A 26,290-nucleotide genomic window follows, 5' to 3' on the forward strand; every position below is an offset into this window, starting at 1 on the left:
TTTGCGCACGTGTCCACAGAACACGCACGTTGCACTTGTGGCGCCTTTCATTGTCAATGGCACCCCAAACGTGTGTTTTCTGTGTCAAAACGCATGAAGTTCAACACCCAGAAGAAGTGTAGGAGCTTCATTGGCACGTTTGTCATGTGTAGGGCATCCCATTTCCATTTCAAATAAAAGGTTTGTTCTATATGTACAGTGCAGGTTGTCCCTCACGTTCGCGTGGCGCTAGGTTTGAACCTAGCCCTATGCAATGCGTTTTCTTGTTTTATGACAATTTTATGGTGATGTTTCTTCTTGTCTTCCCCTGGTAATATTTGGTTATTATCTTCTTCTACAGAACTTTCCATTGCCGATCTCGAAGAGGTCAACATCCATTGTGCCGAAGACGACCAGAAAGTCTACAGAACTTTCCATTGCCGATCTCGGAGAGGTCAACACCCACTGTGCCGAAGACGACCAGAAAGTCTACAGAACTTTCCATTGCCGATCTCGGAGAGGTCAACACCCACTGTGCCGAAGACGACCAGAAAGTCTACAGAACTTTCCATTGCCGATCTCGTAGAGGTCAACACCCGTTGTGCCGAAGACAACCAGAAAGTCTACAGAACTTTCCATTGCCGATCTCGTAGAGGTCAACACCCATTGTGCCGAAGACGACCAGAAAGAGGTAAGCAATGTTCCCGCTCACTGATCTAATCCCTGTAGTCGCCTACACCGCCCACTACTTGCTCCAGGCGAAGCTCTTTGAAGTGCTTATTAGCCAAAATCTTTCAAACACAAGACGTCTCTATATGAGAATCGGTGAAAGGAAGGTAGAACCTCCCGAAGATGGGCAACGTTTCGGCACCCACATGAAGCACTTTTCTGTAGACGCCTTGACCTTAAATTGGCACATACTCAAAGCAGCTCTTAGTTTTTGACATCATCTCCTCCCGGCCACCAGGATGTCCTCTATTATTTATTTTACAATTGTCCAACTGATTCCAGAACAATCCTTATTTACCCTACGGGAAGGTCCGGTCATTTTTAACACTACCATGGAAAGAGTTAATGCTAAATTCCTTGTCTTATGACAATTTTATGGTGATGTTTCTGCTTGTCTTCTCCGGAAAATTTTGGTTATTATGTTCTTCTTCTACAGAACTTTCCATTGCCAATCTCAGAGAGGTCAACACCAATTGTGCCGAAGAAGACCAGAAAGAGGTAAGCAATGTTCCTGCTCACTGATCTAATCCCCGTAGTCTCCTACACCGCCCACTACTTGCTCCAGGCGAAGATCCTTGAAGTACTTTTTAGCCCAAATGCTTCAAACACAAGCTGTCTCCATCTCTATATGAGAATTGGTGAAAGGAAGGTAGACCCTCCCGAAGTTGGGCAAGGTTTCGGCACCCACATGAAGCACCTTTTAGTAGACGCCTTGACCTTAAATTGGCACATACTCAAAGCATCTCTTAGTTCTTGGACATCATCTCCTCCCGGCCACCAGGACGTCCTCTATTATTTATTTTACAATTGTCCAACTGATTCCAGAACAATCCTTATTTACCCTACGAGAAGGTCCGGTCATTATTAACAATACCATGGAAAGAGTTATTGCTAAATTCCTTGTTTTATGACAATTTTATGGTGATGTTTCTGCTTGTCTTCTCCCGATAATTTTGGTTATTATGTTCTTCTACAGAACTTTCCATTGCCGAACTCGGAGAGGTCAACACCCCTTGTGCCAAAGTCGGCCAGAAAGAGGTAAGCAATGTAGCCTTACGTAACACTTGTTTTTGTTTTATGACACTTTTATGGCGATGTTTCTGCTTGTCTTCGCCAGGTAATTTTTGGTTATTATGTTCTTCTTCTACAGAACTTTCCATTGCCGATCTCGTAGAGGTCAACACCTATTGTGCCGAAGACGACCAGAAAGAGGTAAGCCATGTTCCTGCTCACTGATCTAATCCCTGTAGTCTCCTACACCGCCCACTACTTGCTCCAGGCGAAGCTCTTTGAAGTGCTTATTAGCCAAAATCCTTCAAACACAAGACATCTCTATATGAGAATCTCTATCTCTATATGATAATCAGTGAAAGGAAGGTAGACCCTCCCGAAGACGGGCAAGGTTTCGGCACCAACGTGAAGCACCTTTCCGTAGACGCCTTGACCTTAAACTGGCGCACACTCAAAGAATCTCTTTTCAGTTCCTGGGCATCATCTCCTCCCGGCCACCAGGATGTCCTCTATTATTTATTTTACAATTGTCCAACTGATTCCAGAACAATCCTTATTTACCCTACGGGAAGGTCCGGTCATTATTAACGCGTTAAAGCTGAATTCTGGGAACCAAAATAACTTCCATGAAACAAAAATAATCCCAATAAGTGTATATTTATCAGTTGAAGACCAGGCCTTTTTCTGACATTTGTTGCTTACGAGTTAAAAATCTGTATTTTTTTGCTAGAAAATTACTTCGAACCCCCGAAACATATTTTTTAGCAGAGAACCTAGAGAATAAAAGTGCCACACTGTATTTGCACAATGGTCTTGAAGCCCAGGTTCACCGCGGGAGTGAAGCCGTGCGAGTTCAGCTGAACTCGTACGATTTCACTCCCGCTGGCAGTCCCGATTTCGGCCGCGATTTCAGAGATATCTGTGCAGGCGGAGCATGATGGGACTTTGACGTCATAAGAGGCCTATAAAATCGGTGCGAGCCGCGCACTCTGCATTACAGTGGGAGGAAGTGACGTGTCAACATCAAAGAGGAGAAGAAGGCAGGAGGCAGAAGGCGACAGAAGCCCGGGCACCCCCCCTCGTAAAAGAACTAAAGAAGAGAGCGGGGCCCCTGGTGGAAGAGAACCAGACGGCGGTGAAGACCGGGACCCCCCCCCCCCCCCCCCCCGCAGAAGACGTCAAAGAAGCCCGGGAGGGCGCCCCTCGTATAAAAGAGCTAAAGAAGAAAGCGCCCCCCCCCGGTGGAAGAGAACCAGACGGCGATGAAGACCGGGACCCCTGGCAGAAGACATCGAAGAAGCAGGCCCCCCCCTCGTAAAAGAGCTAAAGAAGAAAGGGGGGGGGCCCCGGAGCTGACTAATAAATTACTTTAAAAAACCCGTGTAGTGTGTTTTTTTTTTGTTTTTTTTTCCCAGGTGAATGGGTAGGGGTACGATGTACCCCCATACTCATTCACCTAGGGTGGGGGTCGGCAACTGGGGGCCCCCTTATAAAAGGGGGCTCCCGGATTCCGATAAGCTCCCCTCCCGCAGACCCCGACAACCAACGGCCAGGGTTGTCGGGAAGAGGCCCTGTCCTCATCAACATGGGGACAGATGCTTTGGGGGTGGGGGGCCATTGGGCGCCCCCCTGCCCTAAAGCACCTACCCCCCCATGTTGAGGGCATGCGGCCTGGCAGGGTTGAGGAGGGGGGGCGCTCGCTCGTCCCCACCCCCTTTTCCTGACCGGCCGGGCTGCTGCTCGGATGCGGGTTTGGTATGGATTTTGGGGGAACCCCACGCCGTTTTTTCGGTGTACGGGGCTTCCCCTTAAAATCCATAGCAGACCAAGGGCCTGGTATGGTCTTGTAGGGGGAACCATGCCGGTTTTTTATTTGAAATTTTGGCCCCTCAAGATTCATACCAGACACAGTGCTTGGTATTGGCAGGGATCCAAGTCGGATCCCCGTTCAATATTGTGCCGCGGCTAAACGCAACCGCAGCTAAAAGCGTTGATTGCTGTGCCTGGAGTCTTGAATTCCAGCAAAACATAAACATGCTTTTATCTGCGGCAAAACAGCCGATCGTGTGAAAGGGGCCTTAAGGTTTGTTTTACCCTTAGGGCAGGAAGGGGTTAAGGTGGCCATAAATGCCCTGGTCTGGCTTTGGAGTCTGGCAATGCACAGTGCAGCTCACAGCAATGTCAGACTTGTACTTAGCACCCTGTTGTCTTTTTATCTGTCTGTGTCAATAAATCATTAACGCAGCTGATGAATCTCTTTGGCAGATCTCTGTAGGCGGTGACACCGGGTCCTCGGAGCGGAGAGATGGCGTTCTGAAAATCACCGAGCTGTCGGAGGTGTAAGTAGCCGGCCCTAAACCAGGCCTGCTGTGATTTCTGTTTTATAGTCTCTATGGTCTTGTATGCTTTCCCCTTCCTCCTAAAGTCTAGACAAACCAATGACCAGAATCCTCTCCAGCAAAGGCAGTCGTAGCCGACCATTACCCGAGGCGTCACGTTGTGTAGGAAATCACATCCTTCTTTTTAGGGGAACTGTAGGGGTCTCTTTATTAAAAAAAAGGGCTGTCCAAATATCTTAAGCTATAACCATTGAGCACCGTAATTTGCCCAAAATGTTTATTTCCTATGATCGTCAGCCCCATCTAGTGGCCATAATGCAGTATTTTCATATGTTCTCGTTTTCATGCATAGGTATCCATCTACTGAGAAACTGAACATTCCTCCTGTGTCCCCTTTTATAAAACCGATGGCCTCTATGCAGGGCCGTCTTTAATATTGATTGGATCCTGGGCCAAAAAAATTCTTGGGCCCTCCCTCCTCAATGCAGTTTCGCTCTCGATCGATTAATACCAATATAAACTACCAATGTAAAGATGAGTTTCAACACTGGCCACCAATGTAATTGGGGTTTACACTGACCCCTAATGTAATAGGGTTTACACTGACCCCTAATGTAATAGGGGTTTACACAGACAACCAAAGTAATAGGGGTTTACACTGACCACCAATGTAATAGGGGTTTACACTGACCCCTAATGTAATAGGGGTTTACACAGACAACCAAAGTAATAGGGGTTTACACTGACCACCAATGTAATAGGGGTTTACACTGACTCCTAATGTAATAGGGGTTTACACTGACAACCAAAGTAATAGGGGTTTACACTGACCACCAATGTAATAGGGGTTTACACTGACTCCTAATGTAATAGGGGTTTACACTGACAACCAAAGTAATAGGGGTTTACACTGACCACCAAAGTAATAGGGGTTTACACTGACCACTAATGTAATAGGGGTTTACACTGACCACCAATGTAATAGGGGTTTACACTGACTCCTAATGTAATAGGGGTTTACACTGACAACCAAAGTAATAGGGGTTTACACTGACCACCAATGTAATAGGGGTTTACACTGACTCCTAATGTAATAGGGGTTTACACTGACAACCAAAGTAATAGGGGTTTACACTGACCACCAAAGTAATAGGGGTTTACACTGACCACTAATGTAATAGGGGTTTACACTGACCACCAAAGTAATAGGGGTTTACACTGACCACTAATGTAATAGGGGTTTACACTGACAACCAAAGTAATAGGGGTTTACACTGACCACTAATGTAATAGGGGTTTACACTGACCACTAATGTAATAGGGGTTTACACTGACCACTAATGTAATAGAAGCGCTTTGCTTACCTTTGCAAAACATGCTGATGGTAGGCTTAATGACCACAGTTGTAGGCAGGACTTTCAAGCATGCCCCTTTATTTGCCAAGTGGGCAGCATTCAGAATAGGTGATGGTGAATATGACCTCGGAGAGGCATGTTTTATATATAAATACCACCCCTGTTTACATATCAATGCCGGGAATTACATGTAAACACAGGGTCTGCAGGTGAGTCATCCGTACACAACAATAGGGCAGAGCTGGGCAGCATTAGTAACAGCACTTCACACTGAAATATCAGGACACAGCACAGGACTAAAACATCAAGGGACAAGGAAATTTAAACTGGGATAGTTGGCAGGTATGAGGCAGCTGCTTTGGGCCCCACAACAATGACAGCTGCCCCTTTTGCCCTTCCTTAAAAACGGCCCTGCCACTATGGCCTCTTTTACCCGGCCATTGGTCCTCTAACTTCCCCAGTGTGCTCTATTGCAGCAAGCGGTGATATCATGCCCCTCGCTCACTGTAGTCAGTTGTTCAAGGACAGTAGAAGCATAGACTCCGCACACCTTTGTGATAGCCGCCTCAGCTGACTACATCAAAGCCGTGCTCCAACGTGTTTCGTCCCACCCCTGGGGCTTAATCTTCCATGGGGCGAAACGCGTTGGGGCCCTGGCTTTCATGGAGTCAGCTGAGACTGCTATCACCCCTTGGACGAACAGCTTTCTATGGTGTGCCGTGTCCAGGATTCTTCTTATACACGTACTTTTACTGTCTGCATAGAGTCAGGACAGGCTCTTTCACCCGCACCCACAGGGGTACCCACCGGATAAGGTTACGAGCCCAAAATTTTCCTTTGGTTCACGGGGAGGACTTAGGAGTCTCGGATCTGAACCACCCATTGATACTGCCTCATTTGATTGAGTCCTCAGCTCATTTCATATGGAATCCCCCTTTAAATCCCCAGTAGACTATCCTGTTGGAGAAGGTTCTGGAAAGTCAGGCTAACTATTAACATTTTTGTGTTTTCAGCTGTTGGCACAGAATTGCCAGTATGGGGGAAAAGGGTCCTACAGAAGGACCAAAGGTGAGATTGTTCCTCCATGAGCACGGATGGTGGCTGGGCACTGCTGTCCATAATCAGTGGCGGGGCACCCTGAACATGATTCGCTTCTTTAACCAATCAGGATTGTGGTTCTCTTTAGAGGGTGTCCGGATTTAACTCTATTCTGCTCTAATCGCTGGCTTTGTTTGCTTGCTGCTAATGATTTATAACCGCAGAGGGTGCTTTGGGCAATAGAGCGCATCTACGCTGGGCTGTACATTGCGAGGTGCAAGGCGGTATGCACGCCCACTAGGGGTGATGTCAGTCTGTAATCTGCTGGGAGTGATGTCACATTGCCACCTGCTGGGAGTGATGTCACAATGCCACCTGCTGGGAGTGATGTCACACTGCCACCTGCTGGGAGTGATGTCACAATGCCACCTGCTGGGAGTGATGTCACACTGCCTCCTGCTGGGAGTGATGTCACACTGCCACCTACTGGGAGTGATGTCACAATGCCACCTGCTAGAAGTGATGTCACAATGCCACCTGCTAGGAGTGATGTCACACTGCCACTTGCTAGGAGTGATGTCACACTGCCACTTGCTAGGAGTGATGTCACACTGCCACCTGCTAGGAGTGATGTCACAATGCCACCCACTAGGAGTGATGTCGTATTGCCGCCTGCTAGGAGTGATGTCACACTATCAACTTTTTACTACTGTTCACAGAGCTGTGTCACTTTCATTACCATGGGCCATATTCTGAGTAAAGTTACGATGGAGTAACTCAGGATACTCCATCGTAACTCCCTTTTTTGACCCGTGTATCTATGCTCCTGATTCTTAGAATCATTTTTGCATAGATACACTTAAGATACACTTAAGATCCGCCATCTGTATCACTTACACTGGCGGATCTTAAATGCAATGACGCCGGCCGCCGCTAGATGGCATTTACATGAAGGAGTCATTTGCATATGCAAATGATCCTTCTACGCCGATTCACGAACGAGTTCGCGTCGCGTAACCGTCGCTAACGTCGTTTGCGTAAGCGGAAACTTACCCCTGCTATATGAGGGGTAAGTTTCCGCAAGTCTCGCGTAGGCCATGTTACGGATGGCGTCGGGTCCCCGTCGTGTTTTTTCGTCGGATACGTCGTTTACGTAAGTCGTTCTTGAATACGACTTTACGTCAATGACGCACACGTCGGCGTCATTGACGTTTTCCGCCGAGAACTGGAGCATGCGCACTGGGCTTTTTGCAGCCCGGCGCATGCCCAGTTCTTTTGTATCGGGGGCGCGCTTCATTTGAATAGAAGCCGCCCCCTTGGAGATCCGCCAGGCTACGCCGGGACACTTACACTCCGCTGTCCCAACTTATGGAGCAAGTGGTTGGGGAATACAACACCTGCTCCAGTAAGTTGGGACAGCGGAGTGTAAGTGCCCTAAGCGAAGCAGGCGGATATTTACTCAGAATATGGCCCCCTGTCATTAGTGGGAATGCTTTAGCAGTGCCACTATCGTTGTTCATTTTTTTATTTATCTTTAATTAGTGGGAATGCTCTCCATGCATTCCCAGTATTGTTATTCGTTTTTATTTTATCACTATTATTATTCCGTACGTTTTTTGGCTCTGCGTAACTTCTACATACTTTCAGCCATTAAAACCGTTGTTCATCTCTTTTTTTTACTATTTTTACTTTTTAAAATATTAAAGGGGTGGTTCCCCCTAAAACACATTTCTAACAATAGATTCGTAAGACCCGTTACACTGCGGGTAGGCTGGCTTTTTTTTTTTTTTTTTAGTACATACCTCGATCTCGGCGTTTCGTCCCTTGTCAGTGGGCGTTCCTAGTTGATTGACGTTCCTCGGACGGGCGCATACGTGACGTCACGACTTTCCGAAAGAAGCCGAACGTCGCTGCGCAGGCGCCGTATAGAGCCGACTCTATACGGCGCCTGCGCAATGACGTTCGGCTTCTGTCGGAAAGTCGTGACGTCACGTATGCGCCCGTCCGAGGAACGTCAATCAACTAGGAACGCCCACCGCCAAGGGACGAGACGGCGAGATCTCGGTATGTACGAAAAAAAAAAAAAAAAAGCCAGCCTACCAGCAGTGTAACGGGTCTTACGAATCTATTGTTAGAAATTTGTTTTAGGGGGAACCACCGCTTTAAGCTTTTTAACACTTTTTTTTAACATTGAAGTCAATGAGAGCATGCTTCAAATCCTTAAAATCTTCTTCCGCTCCCAAAAGTTTCAGCTCCTTCATACTTTCACCTACAGACGCCAAACAAACGTTAAAATGTTCACAAAATATTTAGCTATCCGGCTATATCTTTTCAGTTTGACATCTTGCTGTTTAAGTTTAGTGACCATTTCAGGAAATGTTATCGATTAAACAGAGTGTCTATTGGGCTTATTTTGCAAACTTTTAAAGCCAACAATTCAGTTTTAGTGTCAGCTTTCCTACTTTTCCAACTATTCTCACTTCAACTTTTTCTTACGGATTTAAGCTATTCATCCAGTAAGTTTTAGCAATCCAGCTATTCAGCTTTCCTACGCATTTTCTGCAGGAGATGCATTTTCTGCAGGAGATGTATTTTCTAGTTCTACAAAGGCAGGAGTGCGGCGCCTCCATTGGTCATCTGTAGCGTTCGCTCTGTTAGGGCTGCTGGATTTTTGGGTCTTCTCTGACTCACACAGCCAGATGAATTTTTCACCGTTCACACCATCTTCAAGAACCATTCCAGAGTATTTTGTTTTGTTGTTTTGGTTAATTAGAGGATGAACTTGGTTAGGGATGAAAAGGCAATGTGAGTGTATATACGCCATATACGCAGTGCTTTACATTCTATTAATTTGCATCGGTCCCTGCCCCCAAAGCTTACAATCTAAGGTCACTATCTCTCGTACATGTGAGAGGGTTCATTTAGACAGGAGCCAGTTAACCTACCCGTATGTCAAACCCACACACAGGGAGGACCTGCAAACTCCAAGCAGATGGTGTCCTGGTTGGGATTTGAACCGGGGACTCCAGTGCCCCACCCAAGGCAGAATTGCTAAGGAAACCCACACACGGGGAGGACATGCAAACTCCATGCAGATGGTGGTCTGGTTGGGATCTGAACCAGGGACTCCAGTGCCCCAAGGCAGAATTGCTAAGGAAACCCACACACGGGGAGAACATGCAAACTTCATGCAGATGGTGGTCTGGTTAGGATTTGAACCGGCGACTCCAGTGCCCCAAGGCAAAATTGCTGAGGAAACCCACCCACAGGGAGGACATGCAAACTTCATGCAGATGGTGGTCTGGTTAGGATTTGAACCGGCGACTCCAGTGCCCCAAGGCAAAATTGCTGAGGAAACCCACACACGGGGAGAACATGCAAACTTCATGCAGATGGTGGTCTGGTTAGGATTTGAACCGGCGACTCCAGTGCCCCAAGGCAAAATTGCTGAGGAAACCCACCCACAGGGAGGACATGCAAACTTCATGCAGATGGTGGTCTGGTTAGGATTTGAACCGGCGACTCCAGTGCCCCAAGGCAAAATTGCTGAGGAAACCCACCCACAGGGAGGACATGCAAATTTCATGCAGATGGTGACCTGGTTGGGATTTGAACCGGGGACTCCAGTGCCCCAAGGCAGAATTGCTAAGGAAACCCACACACAGGGAGGACATGCAAACTCCATGCAGATGGTGGCCTGGTTGGGATTTGAACCGGGGACTCCAGTGCCCCACCCAAGGCAGAATTGCTAAGTTTTTAAAATTGAATGAGGTTGTTTTTTTACTCACGCAACCCCTATTCATCACACAATTCAGAATGCCTCCAGCGTAGTAGTTGTTAGGAATGCCGGTCACACCCTCTCCCTGACAGGTACCCATTCAGTCTGACCCTAGGGCCTCTTTCCTAGCTGAGAGAATAGCCTGACTCTGTTCTGCCCCCCCCCCCCAACCCCCCTGTGTTCAACATTCCAGGGATTTCAGCCTTCCTAAAGTCAGGTCATTTGTTTTCTTACAGAACAGCAAAGACTGGTTTGTACCGTCCACCCACACAGCGGATGACTGCTCTGCAACGTCAGTGATGTTGTTGTGGACGGATCGGCTATGCCCTGGGGTTTAACGTCAGACAGAAAGTGTTCCTTTTTAAAAAAAAAAAAGCTAATTGTGTATTTTCACTTCCTATAGTACAGTAACAGTATTAGTAACCCTAGGCCAGTGATGGTAAACTTCGGCACCCCAGATGGTACTACATTTCCCATGATGCTCCTGCACTTTGCAGTGTAGATGAGCATCATGGGAAATGTAGTTCCAAAACATCTGGGGTGCCAAGGTTCTCCATCACTGCTCTAGGTTCACACCTATGTGTTTTTTTTTTAGTGAGGCTTGCAGAAACGCACTACAGATCATTTGAGGTTTCATGTACACATAGGGCCAGATCCACAAAGGAGTTACGCTGGCGTATCTATTGATACGCTGCGTAACTTCTAATTTGCTCCGGCATATCTTTGTTTTGTATCCACAAAACAAGATATGTCTGAAGCTGGGCTAGATCCGACTGGCGTACGTCTTAGTACGCCATCGGATCTAAGGTGCATATTTACGCTGGCCGCTAGGTGGTGTTTCCGTCGATTTCCGCGTCGAGTATGCAAATTAGCTTGATACGGCGATCCACGAACGTACGTCCGGCCGGTGCATTTTTTTCCGTCGTTTCCGTAAGGCTTTTTTCGGCGTATAGTTACCCCTGCTATATGAGGCGTACTCAATGTTAAGTATGGCCATCATTCCCGCGTCAAGTTTTGAATTTTTTACGTCATTTGCGTAAGTCGTTCGCGAATAGGGCTTTGCGTAGAATGACGTTCACGTCGTAAGCATTGGCTTGTTGCGGGTTAATTTCGAGCATGCACACTGGGATACCCCCACGGACGGCGCATGCGCTGTTCAAAAAATACGTCTTTTTCGTTGGGTCAAGACGTATTAACATAAAACACGCCCCCATCACATACATTTGAATTGCGCGCCCTTACGCCAGGAGATTTACGCTACGCCGCCGTAACTTTAAAGGCAAGTGCTTTATGAATACAGCACTTGCCTCTCAAAGTTGCGGCGGCGTAGCGTTACAACGATACGCTACGCCTGCATAAAAATACGATCCGCTACGTGGATCTGCCCCATAGTCTACTTTGACCGCCGGCCACAGGAAAATGCTAAGTCATGGTGTGATTTTTGCAGCGGTTTGCATTTTCACGTCAAAACATTCTTATCCTGAACGCAATTCTTCTGGGTTCAGTAGAGCGAGGTTCAAGCTCCCCTAACCGCAGCAGCTCCTTAACTCTGGTAAAAAAAAAAAAAACACATAAAACCTGAAGCGCTACCAAAACCATTGGGTCCTGTGGTGTGTAGGGTGACCACGTGTCCCGGATTGCCCGGGACAGTCCCGCATTTTGCAGGTCTGTCCCGGGCACATTTATTCCAGGACAATACAGTGTCCCGGAATTAAATTGACACAGCCACCCCCCCCCCCCCCGGGCCCATCTGATGCCCCCAAAAAAAGGCAGCCACATCACCGCTTTACTCACTGACAGTTCTGGTCCTGGCCGGCAATGCCCGGAGGAGCACAATCCCGCCCCCTGCTTGTGATTGGAGAAATCATAAATCCCGCCTCTTGTGTCCAATTACTGTGCTGTGATTCGTTACAGCACAAGCTGATTTTTGGGAAGGGGGGTGTCCCTGAATGGTAGTTTGGAAATGTGGTCACTTTAGTGGTGTGGTGTGATGGGACAACCTTTCCTTTAATTGTGGATCAGAAACCAGTGTAGCTGCCTAAACAGAAAGTGGCATTGATAAAGGAAACTGATGAGCAGCGCTCTTTGGACTGAATCCAAACAATAATGTATGGACAGTAAGTTAGAACCATAAAACCAATGGTTTATTGGTGGCAAAGCCATCGGGAATAAAATGGACAGAGTCATAAAACACAATAATGGTAAATAAAAAGCCAACAATACCACTGCATGCCCACAGGCATGGGGGTATTAACTTCACCCGAAGAGCTCGCTGGTGGAGCATGGAAGGGCGCCAACAACCAAGCTGGGGCGGATTGAGACCTGGTATGGGGTGATGCATTGATGGCTGCTGGCTGGGGACAGAACCATGACCGTATCGTGATGCCACAGGTGGTGGAAAAGCATGGGGCCGACTTAGAACCAGCTAAGCTTCCGAGGTGTCCCCCGGTGTAGATCCATCATCAATTACGACGCCTACCACACCGCCGGACATGAAATAATAAAGAAAAAAAAAAAAGCTCCGCTCGCACCAAAGGCTCTCACCATTTGACAGTTCTTATATAACTTTTAAGGGGCAGGGCCACCTGGCGACATCACCTGGTGGTACCGCCCCCTGTGATGTCATCGACCGGTGCATGCTGGGCCGTCGACATCACAGTTACACTTTTTTTGTGAATTGGGATGGGTACTCCCATACTTATTCGCATGGGGGTGGCCAGGATGTGAAAAAATTATAGAAAAGAAAAGAATGGAAAGGAATGGAAAAGAAAAGAATGGAAAACTAAAAAATGGAAAAGAAAAGAATGGAGAAAAAAAAGAATGGAAAAGTAAAAAATGGAAAAGAAAATAATGGAAAAGTAAAGAATGGAAAAAAATGGAAAAGAAAAGAATAGAATAAAATAGAATGGAATAGAAAGGAATATAATAGAATGGAATATAAAATAAAATAATAGAATAGATTAGCATATAATAAAGTAGAATGAATATAGCATCACAGTTACACTTATTTGGTGAGTTGGGAAGGGTACCCCCATACTTATTCACATGGGGGGGCAGTATTTGAAAAAATAATGGAAAGAGAAGGAATGGAAAAGAAAAGAATGGAAAAGAAAAGAATGGGAAAAAATGGAAAAGAAAAGAATAAAATATAATAAAATGGAATAGAAAATATAATAATAGAATAGATTAGCATAGAATAAAGTAGAATGAATATAGCATCACAGTTACACTTTTTTGGTGAGTTGGGATCGGTACCCCCATACTTATTCGCATGGGGGGGGGGGAGGATGTGAAAAAGAATGAAAAGGAAAGGAATGGAAAACAAAAGAATGGAAAACAAAAGATTGGAAAAGAAAATAACGGAAAAGAAAAGAATGGAAAAGTAAAGAATGGAAAAAAATGGAAAAGAATAGAATGGAATAGAATAAAATAGAGTAGAATGGAAAATAAAATAATAGAATAGATTAGCATAGAATAAAGTAGAATGAATATAGCATCACAGTTACACTTATTTGGTGAGTTGGGAAGGGTACCCCCATACTTATTCGCATGTGGGGGGGGGGGGCAGGATTTGAAAAAATAATGGAAAGAGAAGGAATGGAAAAGAAAATAACGGAAAAGAAAAGAATGGAAAAGTAAAGAATGGAAAAAAATGGAAAAGAATAGAATAAAATAGAATGGAATAGAAAGGAATAGAATAAAATAAAATATAATAGAATGGAATATAAAATAAAATAATAGAATAGATTAGCATAGAATAAAGTAGAATGAATATAGCATCACAGTTACACTTTTTTGGTGAATTGGGAAGGGTACCCCCATACTCATTTGCATGGGGGGGGGGGGGCAGGATGTGAAAAAAGAATGGAAAGGAAAAGAATAGAATAGAAAAGTAAAGAATAGAAAAAAATGGAAAGGAAAAGAATGGAAAAGAAATAAATGGAAAAGAAAAGAATGGAAAAGAAAAGAATAAAATAATAGAATAGATTAGCATAGAATAAAGTAGAATGAATATAGCCGTCTTCCCAAATGATTTATGTACACTACCATTTTTTTAATTATTAATTTATGTATAGTACTCTAACATTATACTATAAATTTTTTAATATTTTATTTTTTTATGTTTTATTATTGATCTACACTATACTATTATTATTTTTATTATTGATATACACTATACTATTATTATTATGTTTATTATTGAATTATACTATTATATATTTTTTTATTAAATTATACTATTATTATTTTTTTATTCTTGATTTATACTAAATTGTTTCTTATTGATTTATACTATTATTTTTTGTATTCTTGATTTATGTACCCTACTATTTTTATTACTGATTTATATAAAAAAAAAAATATTGACTTTAACTATTTTTTTTTTTATTATTATTGATTTAAACTGTATTTTTCATTATTGATCTATACAATTTTTTTATTATTATTATTGATGTATACTGTTATTTTTTTAAATGTATTTATACTATATATATATATATATTTTTTCCCGGCGCACACTGCAATTATGTATTATCTTGTGATAATGAGGCCATAGCGGTGGCCGCCCCAGGCAATGTAGTAAGTAGGCCCGTATCTGGTTCCCGAGGGAAATGTGACACAAAAATCCTCCGTAAGCTGAGAAGGATGTTTTGTCGCCGTAATGCGATGATATTATTTCTGGTCCCTCCAATATACCGGGAAGGGGTGTGACTCAGCCTATGCATGGCTTCTCTTGCGGCACGGATGAGGTCTGTGCCTCGCTCATGTTATTCCTTCTGCATTGATATGCGCGACACGCCGCTTGCTTCCGCTGTGCGCACAGATCGATCCGCCTTGTGTACATTTGCTTTCATTGCCTGCATGCTGTGCCGATCCTTGCCGAGCAATATTTATGAATTTATTTTTCTGTTGAACAGCCAGGTGTGTTTTATAGAACAGCGATCGTTATACGCTTCCTGTCCAGTCCTTTTGTTTTTTTTATTTTTTTTTGAGAGTACTGTGCCATTTTTAAGACATTTATTAATTTTAATTATTAATTATGACATTTTACAATGTACATTAGCAGTATTATTTTTCAAAAAAAAGCGCCCCCTTCTATCAATTAAAAGCTATCCTTCAGATTTTGCCTAGGCAGCGATGATGTCATCCGTCTGCTGCAGGCAGGTAAAAGCATTTCCTTAGTCACCTCTCACCCAGTGATCACTCAGACTGTACATTGTAAATTTAAATCATAACTAAACTCAAGGACAAAAAAAATGCAATATATTACATTTTATCATCAAAAGTACAGAACTTGGCAGAAATGCAGAGTCTTTGTCACTTCCTGTGAGCTGCACTGAAAAATATCTAGTTATCCTCCTACTGACCCCAATGATGGGGCACCTTTCCTTCCACTGACCCCAATGATGGGGCACTTTTCCTTCCACTGACCCCAACGATGGGGCACTTTTCCTTCCACTGACCCCAACGATGGGGCACTATTTCTTCCACTGACCCCAATGATGAGGCTCCATTACATCTACTAACACCAATGATGGGACACTATTTCTCCCACTGATACCAATGATAGGGCACCACATCTCCAACTGATACCAATGATGAGGCTCTATTTCTCCCACTGATACCAATGATGGGACACTATTCCTCCCACTGATACCAATGATGGGACACTATTCCTCTCACTGATACCAATGATGGGGCACTATTCCTCCCACTGATACCAATGATGGGGCACTATTCCTCCCACTGATACCAATGATGGGGCACTATTCCTCCCACTGATACCAATGATGGGACACTATTCCTCCCACTGATACCAATGATGGGACACTATTCCTCCCACTGATACCAATGATAGGGCACTATTTCTTCCACTGACCCCAACGACAGGGCACTATTCATCCCACTGATCCCACTGACCCCAATGTGCACCATTCATTCCAGCGACCCCCCCAGGATGGGGCACTATTTCTTTCACTAAACCCAGCGATGGGGCACTATTTCTTCAACTAACCCCAAACATGAGGCTCTATTACATCTACTAACGCCAATGATGGGGCACTATTCCTCCCCCTGATAGGCGTCCAATCACAGCTCCTGTCGTTTCAGCCAATCAGGTGACAGGTAACCGACCCGAGCACCTGATTGGCGGAGAGGCGGTTCAGTGTTAAGCGAATATTAATTAATTTTCCTAACACACAGCTGAGTGAACTGCACGCGCCCAGCATGGCTCCCGCTATTCACCTTTTTTGATGCCTATTAGAGCCCACGTAATTCGGGTGCTTCAAAAAAATACTCCGCCGCTGTAATTCAGGTGCCCGGCGCCCGAGAAAGGGTCGGACCCCTGAATAGGGGGTGGCAGCAGCGACCATAGATAGATTCATGGCAGGCATGAATCTATCTATTGGTGATAAAGGGGTGGCAGGAGAGAGGGGGCGGCGCCCGTGCGCCCCTTATGGACGCACCGCCACTAAAAAGGGACCTTTGGAGGCCCCAAAATGTTGTCACAATGTCTTTATAATTTTATATTTTACTGGATTTTCCATTGGCACCATCTATTGTGTTACTTCAAGGGCCCACCCTGGTGGGTCATTGCTGAAGGTAGTGAGGCTCACATAAGGACCATTGTTTTTCCTAAACGGCACGTTTTATGTGTTTCTGGGATGTGTATAATTAGGGCGGCACATAATAATTACCGTAGCAATTTCTCAATATCTCCGTTCTATTATTCCATATGCCATTGAAATCCAGTCCAGCGTGTTCTAAGTAAATGTGTCTCAGGCTCGCAAGGCTCATTATGTCATTATAATAATTAACAGCTTAATCCAAAATGAGTGAGTAACTCTAAATTTTTTGATTTGTATAATTAACTGTTAGGCTGGTGTGTAATTTTGGCTTTTTTGTGTGTTTTTAACTGGTTTTGTTTGTTGTGTACCTGGTCTAGGAAGAATATACATCAAGCTCTAATGCAGTGAAATTCAACCTAAATGAGTAGAAATTATTTTTCAAACGCCTTTTTATTTTGAAAAAAAAAAAAATGTTTTATGAATTATAAAATAACAAAACAGTAAAGTTAGGCAACAATTTTTGTATAACGTGAAAAAAAAATGTTACGCCGAGTAAATAGATACCCAACATGTCACGCTTTAAAATTGCGCATACTCATGGAACGGCGCCAAACTTCGGTACTTAAAAATCCCCATAGTTGATGCTTTAAATTGTTTTACAGGTTACCAGTTTATAGTTACAGAGGAGGTGCTAGAATTGTTGCACATGCTCTAACGCACGTGGCGACACCTCACATGTGTGGTATGAACAACGTTTACATACGTGGGCGGGACTTGCGTGTGCTTTCGCTTTTGAACGCGAACTACCGGGGACAGGGGCGTTTTTAATTTTAATTTTTTTTATTTATTTATTTTTTACACTTTTTCTTAAATTTTATTCCCCTTTTATTCCCTTTTATTCCTATTACAAGGAATGAAAACATCCCTTGTAATAGGAATAGTGTGTGACAGGTCCTCTTTAAGGAGAGATGCGGGGTCAGAATGAGATCATGAAAAAAAATTCACAGATCTCATTCTTACTAGCCGCAATTGCGGTTTGTTTACTTACGGGTACCCGGGCGTAACGTCATCACATCGTGCCCGGGCCTCCGACGGTCATAGAGATGACTGGTCATCTCTATACCTCCCATCCGGCGCACGGCGATCATCTCTCCGGGCCGCCGATGGCACGGAAGAGCTCGGAGAAGCACCGGATGGCCGCGGGAGGGGAGGGATTTCCCCTCCCGCCGCCTATAAGTGCTAGAATTGTTGCTCTTGCTCTAACGTACGCGGCGATACCTCACATGTCTGGTTTGAACAGCGTTTACAAATGTGGGCGGGACTTACGTGTGTGTTCGCTTCTGAGCACGAGCTACTGGGGACAGGGGCGTTTAAAAAAAATAAAACATTTTAATTAATTTATTTTTTATTTTTACACTTTTTTTTACATCAAATTTTTTTTTTGATCACCTTTATTCCTATTACAAGGAATGTAAACATCCCTTGTAATGGGAATCTATCATGACAGGTCCTCTTCATGGAGAGATGTGGGGTCAATAAGACCTCATGACTCTCCTCCAGGCTGTAAAGCATGAGATTGGGAAAAAAAAATCACCGATCTCATGCTGACAGCCGCGATCGCGGCTTTGTTTACATGCGGGGGTCCGGGCGTGACATCATAACATCGCGCCCGGGCCTCCAATAACAATGGTTATAGGAAATATGCCCCCTTACAGTGGTGGCCAAAATTACTCCCTTGCAGTCATGCTGTTGGCTCTGCCAAGTGGCATAGGACCTGGAACTATGCAGGCAGGCACCATCAGATAGTAAGTAAGTCAGTTAGCCACCCTCCCCCTCTGCGGTGCCACCAACACCCCCTGCCTCCATCATCCCCTGCCTCTATCCCCCTCTGCGGTGCCACCAACAACCCCTGTCTCCATCCCCCACCCTCTGCGGTGCCACCATCCCCCTCTGCGGTGCCACCATCCCCCTCTGCGGTGCCACCAACACCCCCTGCCACTAACACCCCCTGCCTCCAATCACCCCCTGCCTCCAATCTCCAAGCCACATTCCTGCAACCATGGACATTTACGAACGGGGAAAAAAGGTGCCCGTTTTTACGGACTGTCCGTAAAAATACAGACGGTTGGCAACACTGCAGTGACAGTGGGTTCTGTCACAACTATATACTAAGTAAGGGATAAGTAATAAATAGTATATACTAAGTTTATGATTTCACTACTGTGCCATATAATATCTAATATTTCAGAAAAGTATTTTGCGGATTTAAAGGTCTTTTTCAATCCATTTCCACATAGCATGACCTGAAACCATTGGCGCATTGTCCTCCAGAACTGTAGTTGTTGTAAATGGTAAACATCTGGTGCTGAATTTGAGCTGCTTGTTGTTTGATAACGACACCGGGGTGACATGTGGTTCTAATCATCCCGTGGTCGTTTATTGTAGTGGTTTAAAGAAACACAAATCTACTGAGTTTATTCTGATGCATCAGATACAAGGAGTCCTTAAAAAGCAACTTTCCATCACTCTATCTTACCCAGCCAACAAATGAACTGATGATGAGCCCGTATTGTTATCCTAATTCCAGAGCAAGAAACAGCAGTGTTGGGTTTCTTGTGCTAATTTTGTTCTTTTTTTTTTCTCTGGAAGTCTTCTGAAGGGGAGGTAAAGCTTTCGGGAGATGAGCAGGATTGTCTGAGTTTGGAAGACGAAGTGTTTAACCCGAACATGAGCTCGCTTAAGCATGAGAACGTGGAGGACCTCTATGAAATTCTGGAGAAGATGGGCAGGTAAGGCTGATCTTCTAGACGTGACTTTACAATCATTTTTTATTACTTGTAAAATGTAGGGTAGATATTTTTTTCCACCTCTGATTCAAAACTCAAGCTTCTTGTTACTGCGTTCTAATTTTGTATGTGTTGAAAATCTCTTCAATTCAATCATTTTTGTTTCACACATTGTAAAAAACCCTGATTGCTTGCTTGGTTCCACCTACTACCCACCTCTGAGAACCATTCCTTGGTTCTACCCCCTACCCACCTCTGAGAACCATTCCTTGGTTCCAACCATTACCCACCTCTGAGCACCATTCCTTGGTTCCACCCCCTACCCACCTCCGAGCACCATTCCTTGGTTCCACCCCCTGCCCATCTCTGAGCATGATTTCTTGGTTCCACCCATTACTCACCTCTGAGCACCATTCCTTGGTTCCACCCATTACCCACCTCTGAGCACCATTCCTTGGTTCCACCCCCTACCCACCTCCGAGCACCATTCCTTGGTTCCACCCCCTACCCACCTTCGAGCACCGTTCCTTGGTTCCACCCCCTACCCACCTCCGAGCACCATTCCTTGGTTCCACCCCCTACCCACCTTCGAGCACCGTTCCTTGGTTCCACCCCCTACCCACCTATCAGCAATGGATACAGAACCAAGTATCAATTCATGGTGCTAAGTAATTTGTTAATGATATGATGTAAAACAGAGCCCCTGTAGCCAGCAACAATGGTGCACCCCCAGCAACAATAGACTCTGAACAGCTTGCAACAATAGACCCCTCCCTCAAGCGTTGACTCCCAGCAACGATTGTCACCCAGTAGCATAAGAGCCCCCCAGCAACAATAGACCCCCCCTGTAAAAAGAGATTCCCTTGAGGCAACAATAGATCCCCAACAGCCAGCATCAATAGACCCTCCAATACACCCCAGCACTCCTTGCCATTACATATATTCAGAGCTGGAAGTGCCGGAACTGCGCTTCCCTGTGTTCCTGCTGAAAAAAAGCCCTTGGTATAATCTTGTGAGCATCGTAAATCTTTGAATATTTACTGTCACCATTGATGGGGACACAAGAATAATGTGTCTGGTTTGTGCCGGAGACCATGCTGGTCAATGGTCGTGAATGGGTGATTGTGTGCAGGGCCATATTTAATGTTGATTGGACCCTGGGCAAAATATTTGCCCATACAATTTTGCTCTCCACCTGCTCTGAGGCATACAATAAATATCAGCTAGACTTAAAATCAGTTTACTGTATCAGATCAGGCAGTGATTGCAATTGGTTGCCAGAGGTTACAGCATATCATTACCACTTACTGACTGGTTGCTAGAGGTTACGGCTCACTGATTAGTTGCTAGAGGTTACAGCACATGATTCCTTCTTGTTGTTTGGTTGCTCACTGATTGGTTGCTAGAGGTTACAGTACATCATCTCTTCACTACAGAGGGGCATGGTTTACATATGAATGCTGCCTTTATTTACATATAAATGCCGCAAGATAAAGGCATAATGAGCTAGCATGCATAATTACTTACCTGAGAATGAAGCCCCCGCATCCGTCCTCGTCTCCCCCTCTGGCCCGCGACATCTATCCCGGAGGTTACTTCCGGGTATCGCGGCTCAATCGCTGTGATTAGCTGGAGCCACGATGACGTCACTCCCGCTCATGCAGGCGGGAGCCGCCGGGAACGGCACAGTACAACTGACGCAATGCCACGTACTTGCCATTGCTTCAGTTGGCTTAAGTACATATGTGCCGCGTGACGTAGGGTTTACAACCACTTTAAAGATGGCCCTGATTGTGTGGGCAAAGAGGAAGAGACCCCTTCCAGTAGGTCATGCCCCAATGGTGGATGGTGATGGTGGACCCTGTTTGAGGCTTTGGCTGCTACCTTTCCGATATGATCTTATGATCATTTCAGCGAGAAGTCTTGGGTAAGATAGAAGAAGCGCCCTGTGTCCAGAAAATTGTAATGCCTCGTACACACACGATCAGTTTTTCCATCGGAATAAACTCCGACTGTTTTTTCCGAAGGAATTCCGCTCAAGCTGTCTTGCATACACACGAACACACCAAATTCCGACCGTCAAAAACGCAGTGACGTACAACACTACGACGAGCCTAGAAAAATTAACTTCAATGCCTCCGAGCATGCGTCAAATTGTTTTTTGAGCATGCGTCAAATTGTTTCTGAGAATGCGTCAAACTGTTTCCCAGCATGCATGTTTTTTTCTCCGTCGGAATTCCAAACAGACGGAACTTCTGAGAATTTTTTTCCGTCGGAAAAAAAGAGAACATTTTTTTAAGACCGTCGGAATTTCCGACGCAAAAGTGGTATATGACGAAAGCACTCGAGTGGAGTGTGGGACGTTTCGTTACACCCCTTAAACAGAGGACTCCTCTTGTAGGACTGGACCCAGGACTAGGGTTGCCAACTCATCCCTTTAAAACAGAACACATATGAATTACACAGGTTCTGAGGCTAATTTAATGCAAATAAGGCACCAAGTGAGTTTAATTACCTCCTTAATCAGCCACAGAACCTGTGTAATTAATATGTGTTCTGTTTTAAAGGGATGAGTTGGCAACCCTACCCAGGACCTACACCCCTCTGCTCTAGGCCTCAGACTATTTATGGGTTCTCCAGCCATCTACTGGACACACCTCAGCAGGGATTGGCGGGATCCCCATAAATATTCAAGCAGCTTCTCTGTCTTTCCTCCCACTGTGATTCTAGGCAAGGGGCCTCATCTGACTGGTAGGCCCCTTTAATTTTTAAGCACCATTAAATGGAGCATAATGAATACTTTGCTCCCAACAGTTAGCAACTAACTTCATATAGTATGAAATGAATTCATTGACTCATAGCTTTCAGTCCTCTGGAGTTCTGTGATTCATTAGCAATCGGTATAGACTAGAATCTCTAAATTATGTATAAACTACTAAATAATTGAATTCCCCTGTCTGCACTGGGGAAATATAGGAATACGGATCTCTCTCTAATAAAAGAACATTTCTGAACGCTTTTCTGGCGAGGCGAAATCTACGGGCATGTCTTTGATGAATGCAATGTTGCCTTGTGATTACCCCAAACTCGGGGTCTTAGTCATCTCCACCGTGAGTCTATGTTCTTAAAGAAAGGCTGCAAGTGTTCCAAAAGGAACTCATAACACGTATTATGCCCCGTACACACGATCGGAATTTCCGATGGAATTTTTCATCAGAATTTCGTTCAAGCTGTCTTGCATACACACCGTCAGACCAAATACCGACCGTCCAAAACGCGCTGACGTAAAACACTACGACGAGCCGAGAAAAAATAAAGTTCAATGCTTCCGAGCATGCGTCGACTTGATTCTGAGCATGTGTGGATTTTTTCTCCGTCGGAGTTGCACACAGACCATAGGAATTTCCAATCAGTTTTGTTTTTCAATCGGAAAAAAAATAAAACATGTTTTATTTCTAAACACGGACGGAAAAAAGTCCGTTCGGGGCCCACACATGATCGGAATTTCCAATGAAAAAAGTCCTTTTTTCATCAGAAATTCCAATCGTGTGTACGCGGCATAAGGAAAAAAAAAAGAAGTATCTATGCTTTAGAAGTGGTACCTGTTATTTGACACAATGCGATTTGTATCTTACACGCTATAAACATGTAAAAATTTCACAAATACAAAAAGGGTGTTAAGTTGGGTGCTTGGCAATGGTGGCATTAATGCCACTGCCAGTCATCCACCTTAACCGCTCAATGTTCACTAACCCCCTCTACCAATCCTTCCACTGGTTTCTGATCATCAAACAAATAAAACTCAAAATAATAACAACATACAGAGGCCCAGATTCACAAGGCACTTACGCCGACGTATAACACGTTACGCCGGCGTAGGTGCAAATGTGCGCCGGCGTATGTGTGCGACAGACCCACAAACCAACATGCGCCTAAAAACAGGCTACACCCCGCCGACGTAGCTTGCACACGCCGGTGTAGGGTGGGCGCACATATGGGCTGGGAGCATGGTGCTGCTCCCATTGATTAGCCATTCAAACATGCAAATGAGGGAAATACGCCGATTCATGAACGTGCATGTGCCCGGCGTACGTCCGGCGTAAAGTTATTCCCCATAAATGAGGTGCAACCCGGCAACAGACATGAACAGGTCTGCACCAGGGAACACAAGCCGGCGTATTGTGCGTTGGGACGTGTGTCTGTCTGGGCGTACGTTATGTTCATGGCGTACGCAGTGATCCGGCGTAGCTTAGGCAGTTGTGCCGGCGTGGTTGTGAGCAGGCTCAGGGGAGTGCTGTGCATGCGTCCATGTCACGGCGCATGCGCAGTTCGTGATACGTACCTGTCTGGTGCTCGGCCCATCATTTGCATGGGGTCACACCTCATTTGCATGGGTTCACGCCCACTTCCACCTACGCCGGCGTGCGCCTTCGAAACCCACGCTGGCGCAGCGTTGGGAGCACTGGCTTGCTGACTGCAATGCGTGCCTCTCCGCGATACGTTGGCGTAGCATACAGTGTTTGCTCTATGGCGGCATAATGTGCACCTTGCTCTCTGTGAATCTGGGCCAAAATGTTTCCATTGACACCAAAGATGGGGCGCCATTCCTCGCACTGACACCAGTAATGAGAAAACGATTCCTCCCACTGACACCAATGATGGGGCACTATTCCTCCCACTGACACCAGTAATGAGAAAACGATTCCTCCCACTGACACCAGTAATGAGAAAACGATTCCTCCCACTGACACCAGTAATGAGAAAACGATTCCTCCCACTCACACCAGTAATGGGAAAACGATTCCTCCCACTGACACCAATGATGGGGCACTATTCCTCCCACTGATACCAGTAATGAGAAAATGATTCCTCCCACTGACACCAATGATGGGGCACTGATAAATCCCCCTAATACCAAAGATGGGGTATTGTTTACTCCCACTGATGCTGTCACATTTCCTACTTCCACTGGCCACGGTCTGGCCCACCTAAAGTCTGAAGCACAGCAAACTGCCCCTTTGTTTAGAAAGTTTGGAGACCCCTGATCTACACTAATGCCCTGTACACACGATCGGTTCCTCCGATGAAAATGGACGGATGGATTTTTTCATCAGATATCCGATGAAGCTGACTTTCATCAGTCTTGCCTACACACCATTGGTTAAAAATCCGATCGTGTCAGAACGCGGTGACGTAAATCACAACGACGTGCAGAGAAAAATTAAGTTCAATGCTTCCGAGCATGCGTCAACTTGATTCTGAGAATGCGTGGATTTTTGACCGATGGATTTCCCCACAGACGATCGTTTTTTTCTATCGGGTTTTTAACCATAAGAAAAATTTAAAACAGATTCTACTTTTTTTCACCGATGGGGGGGGGGAATGATGGGACCCATCATTTTCATCGGACGAACCAATCGTGTGTACAGGGCATAAGACTTTGACAGGGCTGAGGACTAGGGATGATTGGGATTAAATTAATTTTGTTGTAAAATGACCAATTTTGCTGATGTCCAAATTTGGTCAAAGTGGGATTTTTTTATTCAAATTATTGGGCAAGATTCAGAAATAAGATACTACGGCGTATCTCTGAGTGCGGGCCGTCGTATCTATGCGGCTGATTCATAGAATCAGTTACGCATAGATTTCCCTAAGATCCGACCGGCGTAAGTGTCTTACACCGTCGTATCTTAGGCTGCATATTTACGCTGGCCGCTAGGTGGCGCTTCCATATATTTACGCAAGGAATATTCTAATTAGGTATTTACGCCGATTCAGAAACGTACGTCCGGCCGGCGCATTTTTTTACGTCGTTTACGTTAAGCTTTTTCCGGCGTAAAGTTACCCCTGCTATATGAGGCGTAGCTAATGTTAAGTATGGACGTCGTTCCCGCGTCGAGTTTTGAAAATCTTACGTCGTTTGCACAAGTCGTTAGCGAATAGGGCTGTACGTAAGTTACGTTCATGTCTAAAGCACTGACGATTTGTGGCGTTCGTAAAAAACGTCAAATACGCGGGGTCACAGTTAATATACATAAAACGCGCCCACATCATCCCCATTTGAATTAGGCCGGACCAAATACGTTACGCCGCCGTAACTAAGGGCGCAACTTTTTTCTGAATACGGAACTTGCGCCCTAATTTACAGCGGCGTAACGTATCTGAGATACGTTACGCCGGCACATAGATACACAATTGTATCTGAATCTAGCCCACTGAGTTTTGTTGGGGGGGTGCTACGTTCAAACTTTTATTTTTTCTCTTTTCTTTTTACTAAATATTATGTAGTAATGTGTTTTTTTTTCTTTTTTTTAAATTTTGTATCTTTTGGTTGTTGATTGTGTAGTCATTTTTATTTTATTTTTACTTCATGTTCTTGCTGTGAAAAATGAGGCGCAAAAAGGAACATTTTTTTGGCACGAGAACTGATCCAGGATAGTTGGCAGGAACTTTCATAACTCTCAGGAGCTATTTAGAGCCTGTTGGGCTAAAAAATAAACTTGATTTCGCTTTTACCCTGTTGACTCCAAACTGAAATCAGATTTTCGCTGAAGTTTCAGAAAGCTATAATCTCTCAATTTTGCTTATCCATAATAAGGACTAACCCTCTGCCCCATGTGACAGCACCAGGCATTCGGCTCACACAAGCTCCATGTGATATTTAAAGTTAGGTCAATTATAAATGTAATTTTTATATTCCCCTAAA

At 44.9% G+C, this 26,290-nt stretch overlaps 1 protein-coding gene across 7 annotated transcripts in view; it reads left to right on the plus strand.

The window, feature by feature from the left end:
• The first annotated feature begins 606 nt into the window (after window positions 1-606).
• LOC120920528 (death-associated protein kinase 2-like) overlaps window positions 607-26,290 on the plus strand; it is a 66,477-nt gene continuing 40,793 nt past the window's right edge. For 5 of the 7 annotated variants that reach the window (XM_040332659.1, XM_040332660.1, XM_040332655.1 and 2 more), the window contains exons 1-4: window positions 613-670; window positions 3,985-4,058; window positions 6,427-6,481; window positions 19,448-19,587. In XM_040332659.1, coding sequence (XP_040188593.1) covers window positions 6,449-6,481; window positions 19,448-19,587 — 173 coding nt within the window. In that variant the 5' untranslated portion in view covers window positions 613-670; window positions 3,985-4,058; window positions 6,427-6,448. Of the gene's footprint in view, window positions 671-1,144; window positions 1,207-1,858; window positions 1,921-3,984; window positions 4,059-6,426; window positions 6,482-19,447; window positions 19,588-26,290 lie in introns of all 7 variants that reach the window. The other 2 variants (XM_040332656.1, XM_040332661.1) reach the window with 2 other exon arrangements.

Source organism: Rana temporaria, chromosome 13 (assembly GCF_905171775.1).
Source record: "Rana temporaria chromosome 13, aRanTem1.1, whole genome shotgun sequence".
NCBI lineage: Eukaryota > Metazoa > Chordata > Amphibia > Anura > Ranidae > Rana > Rana temporaria.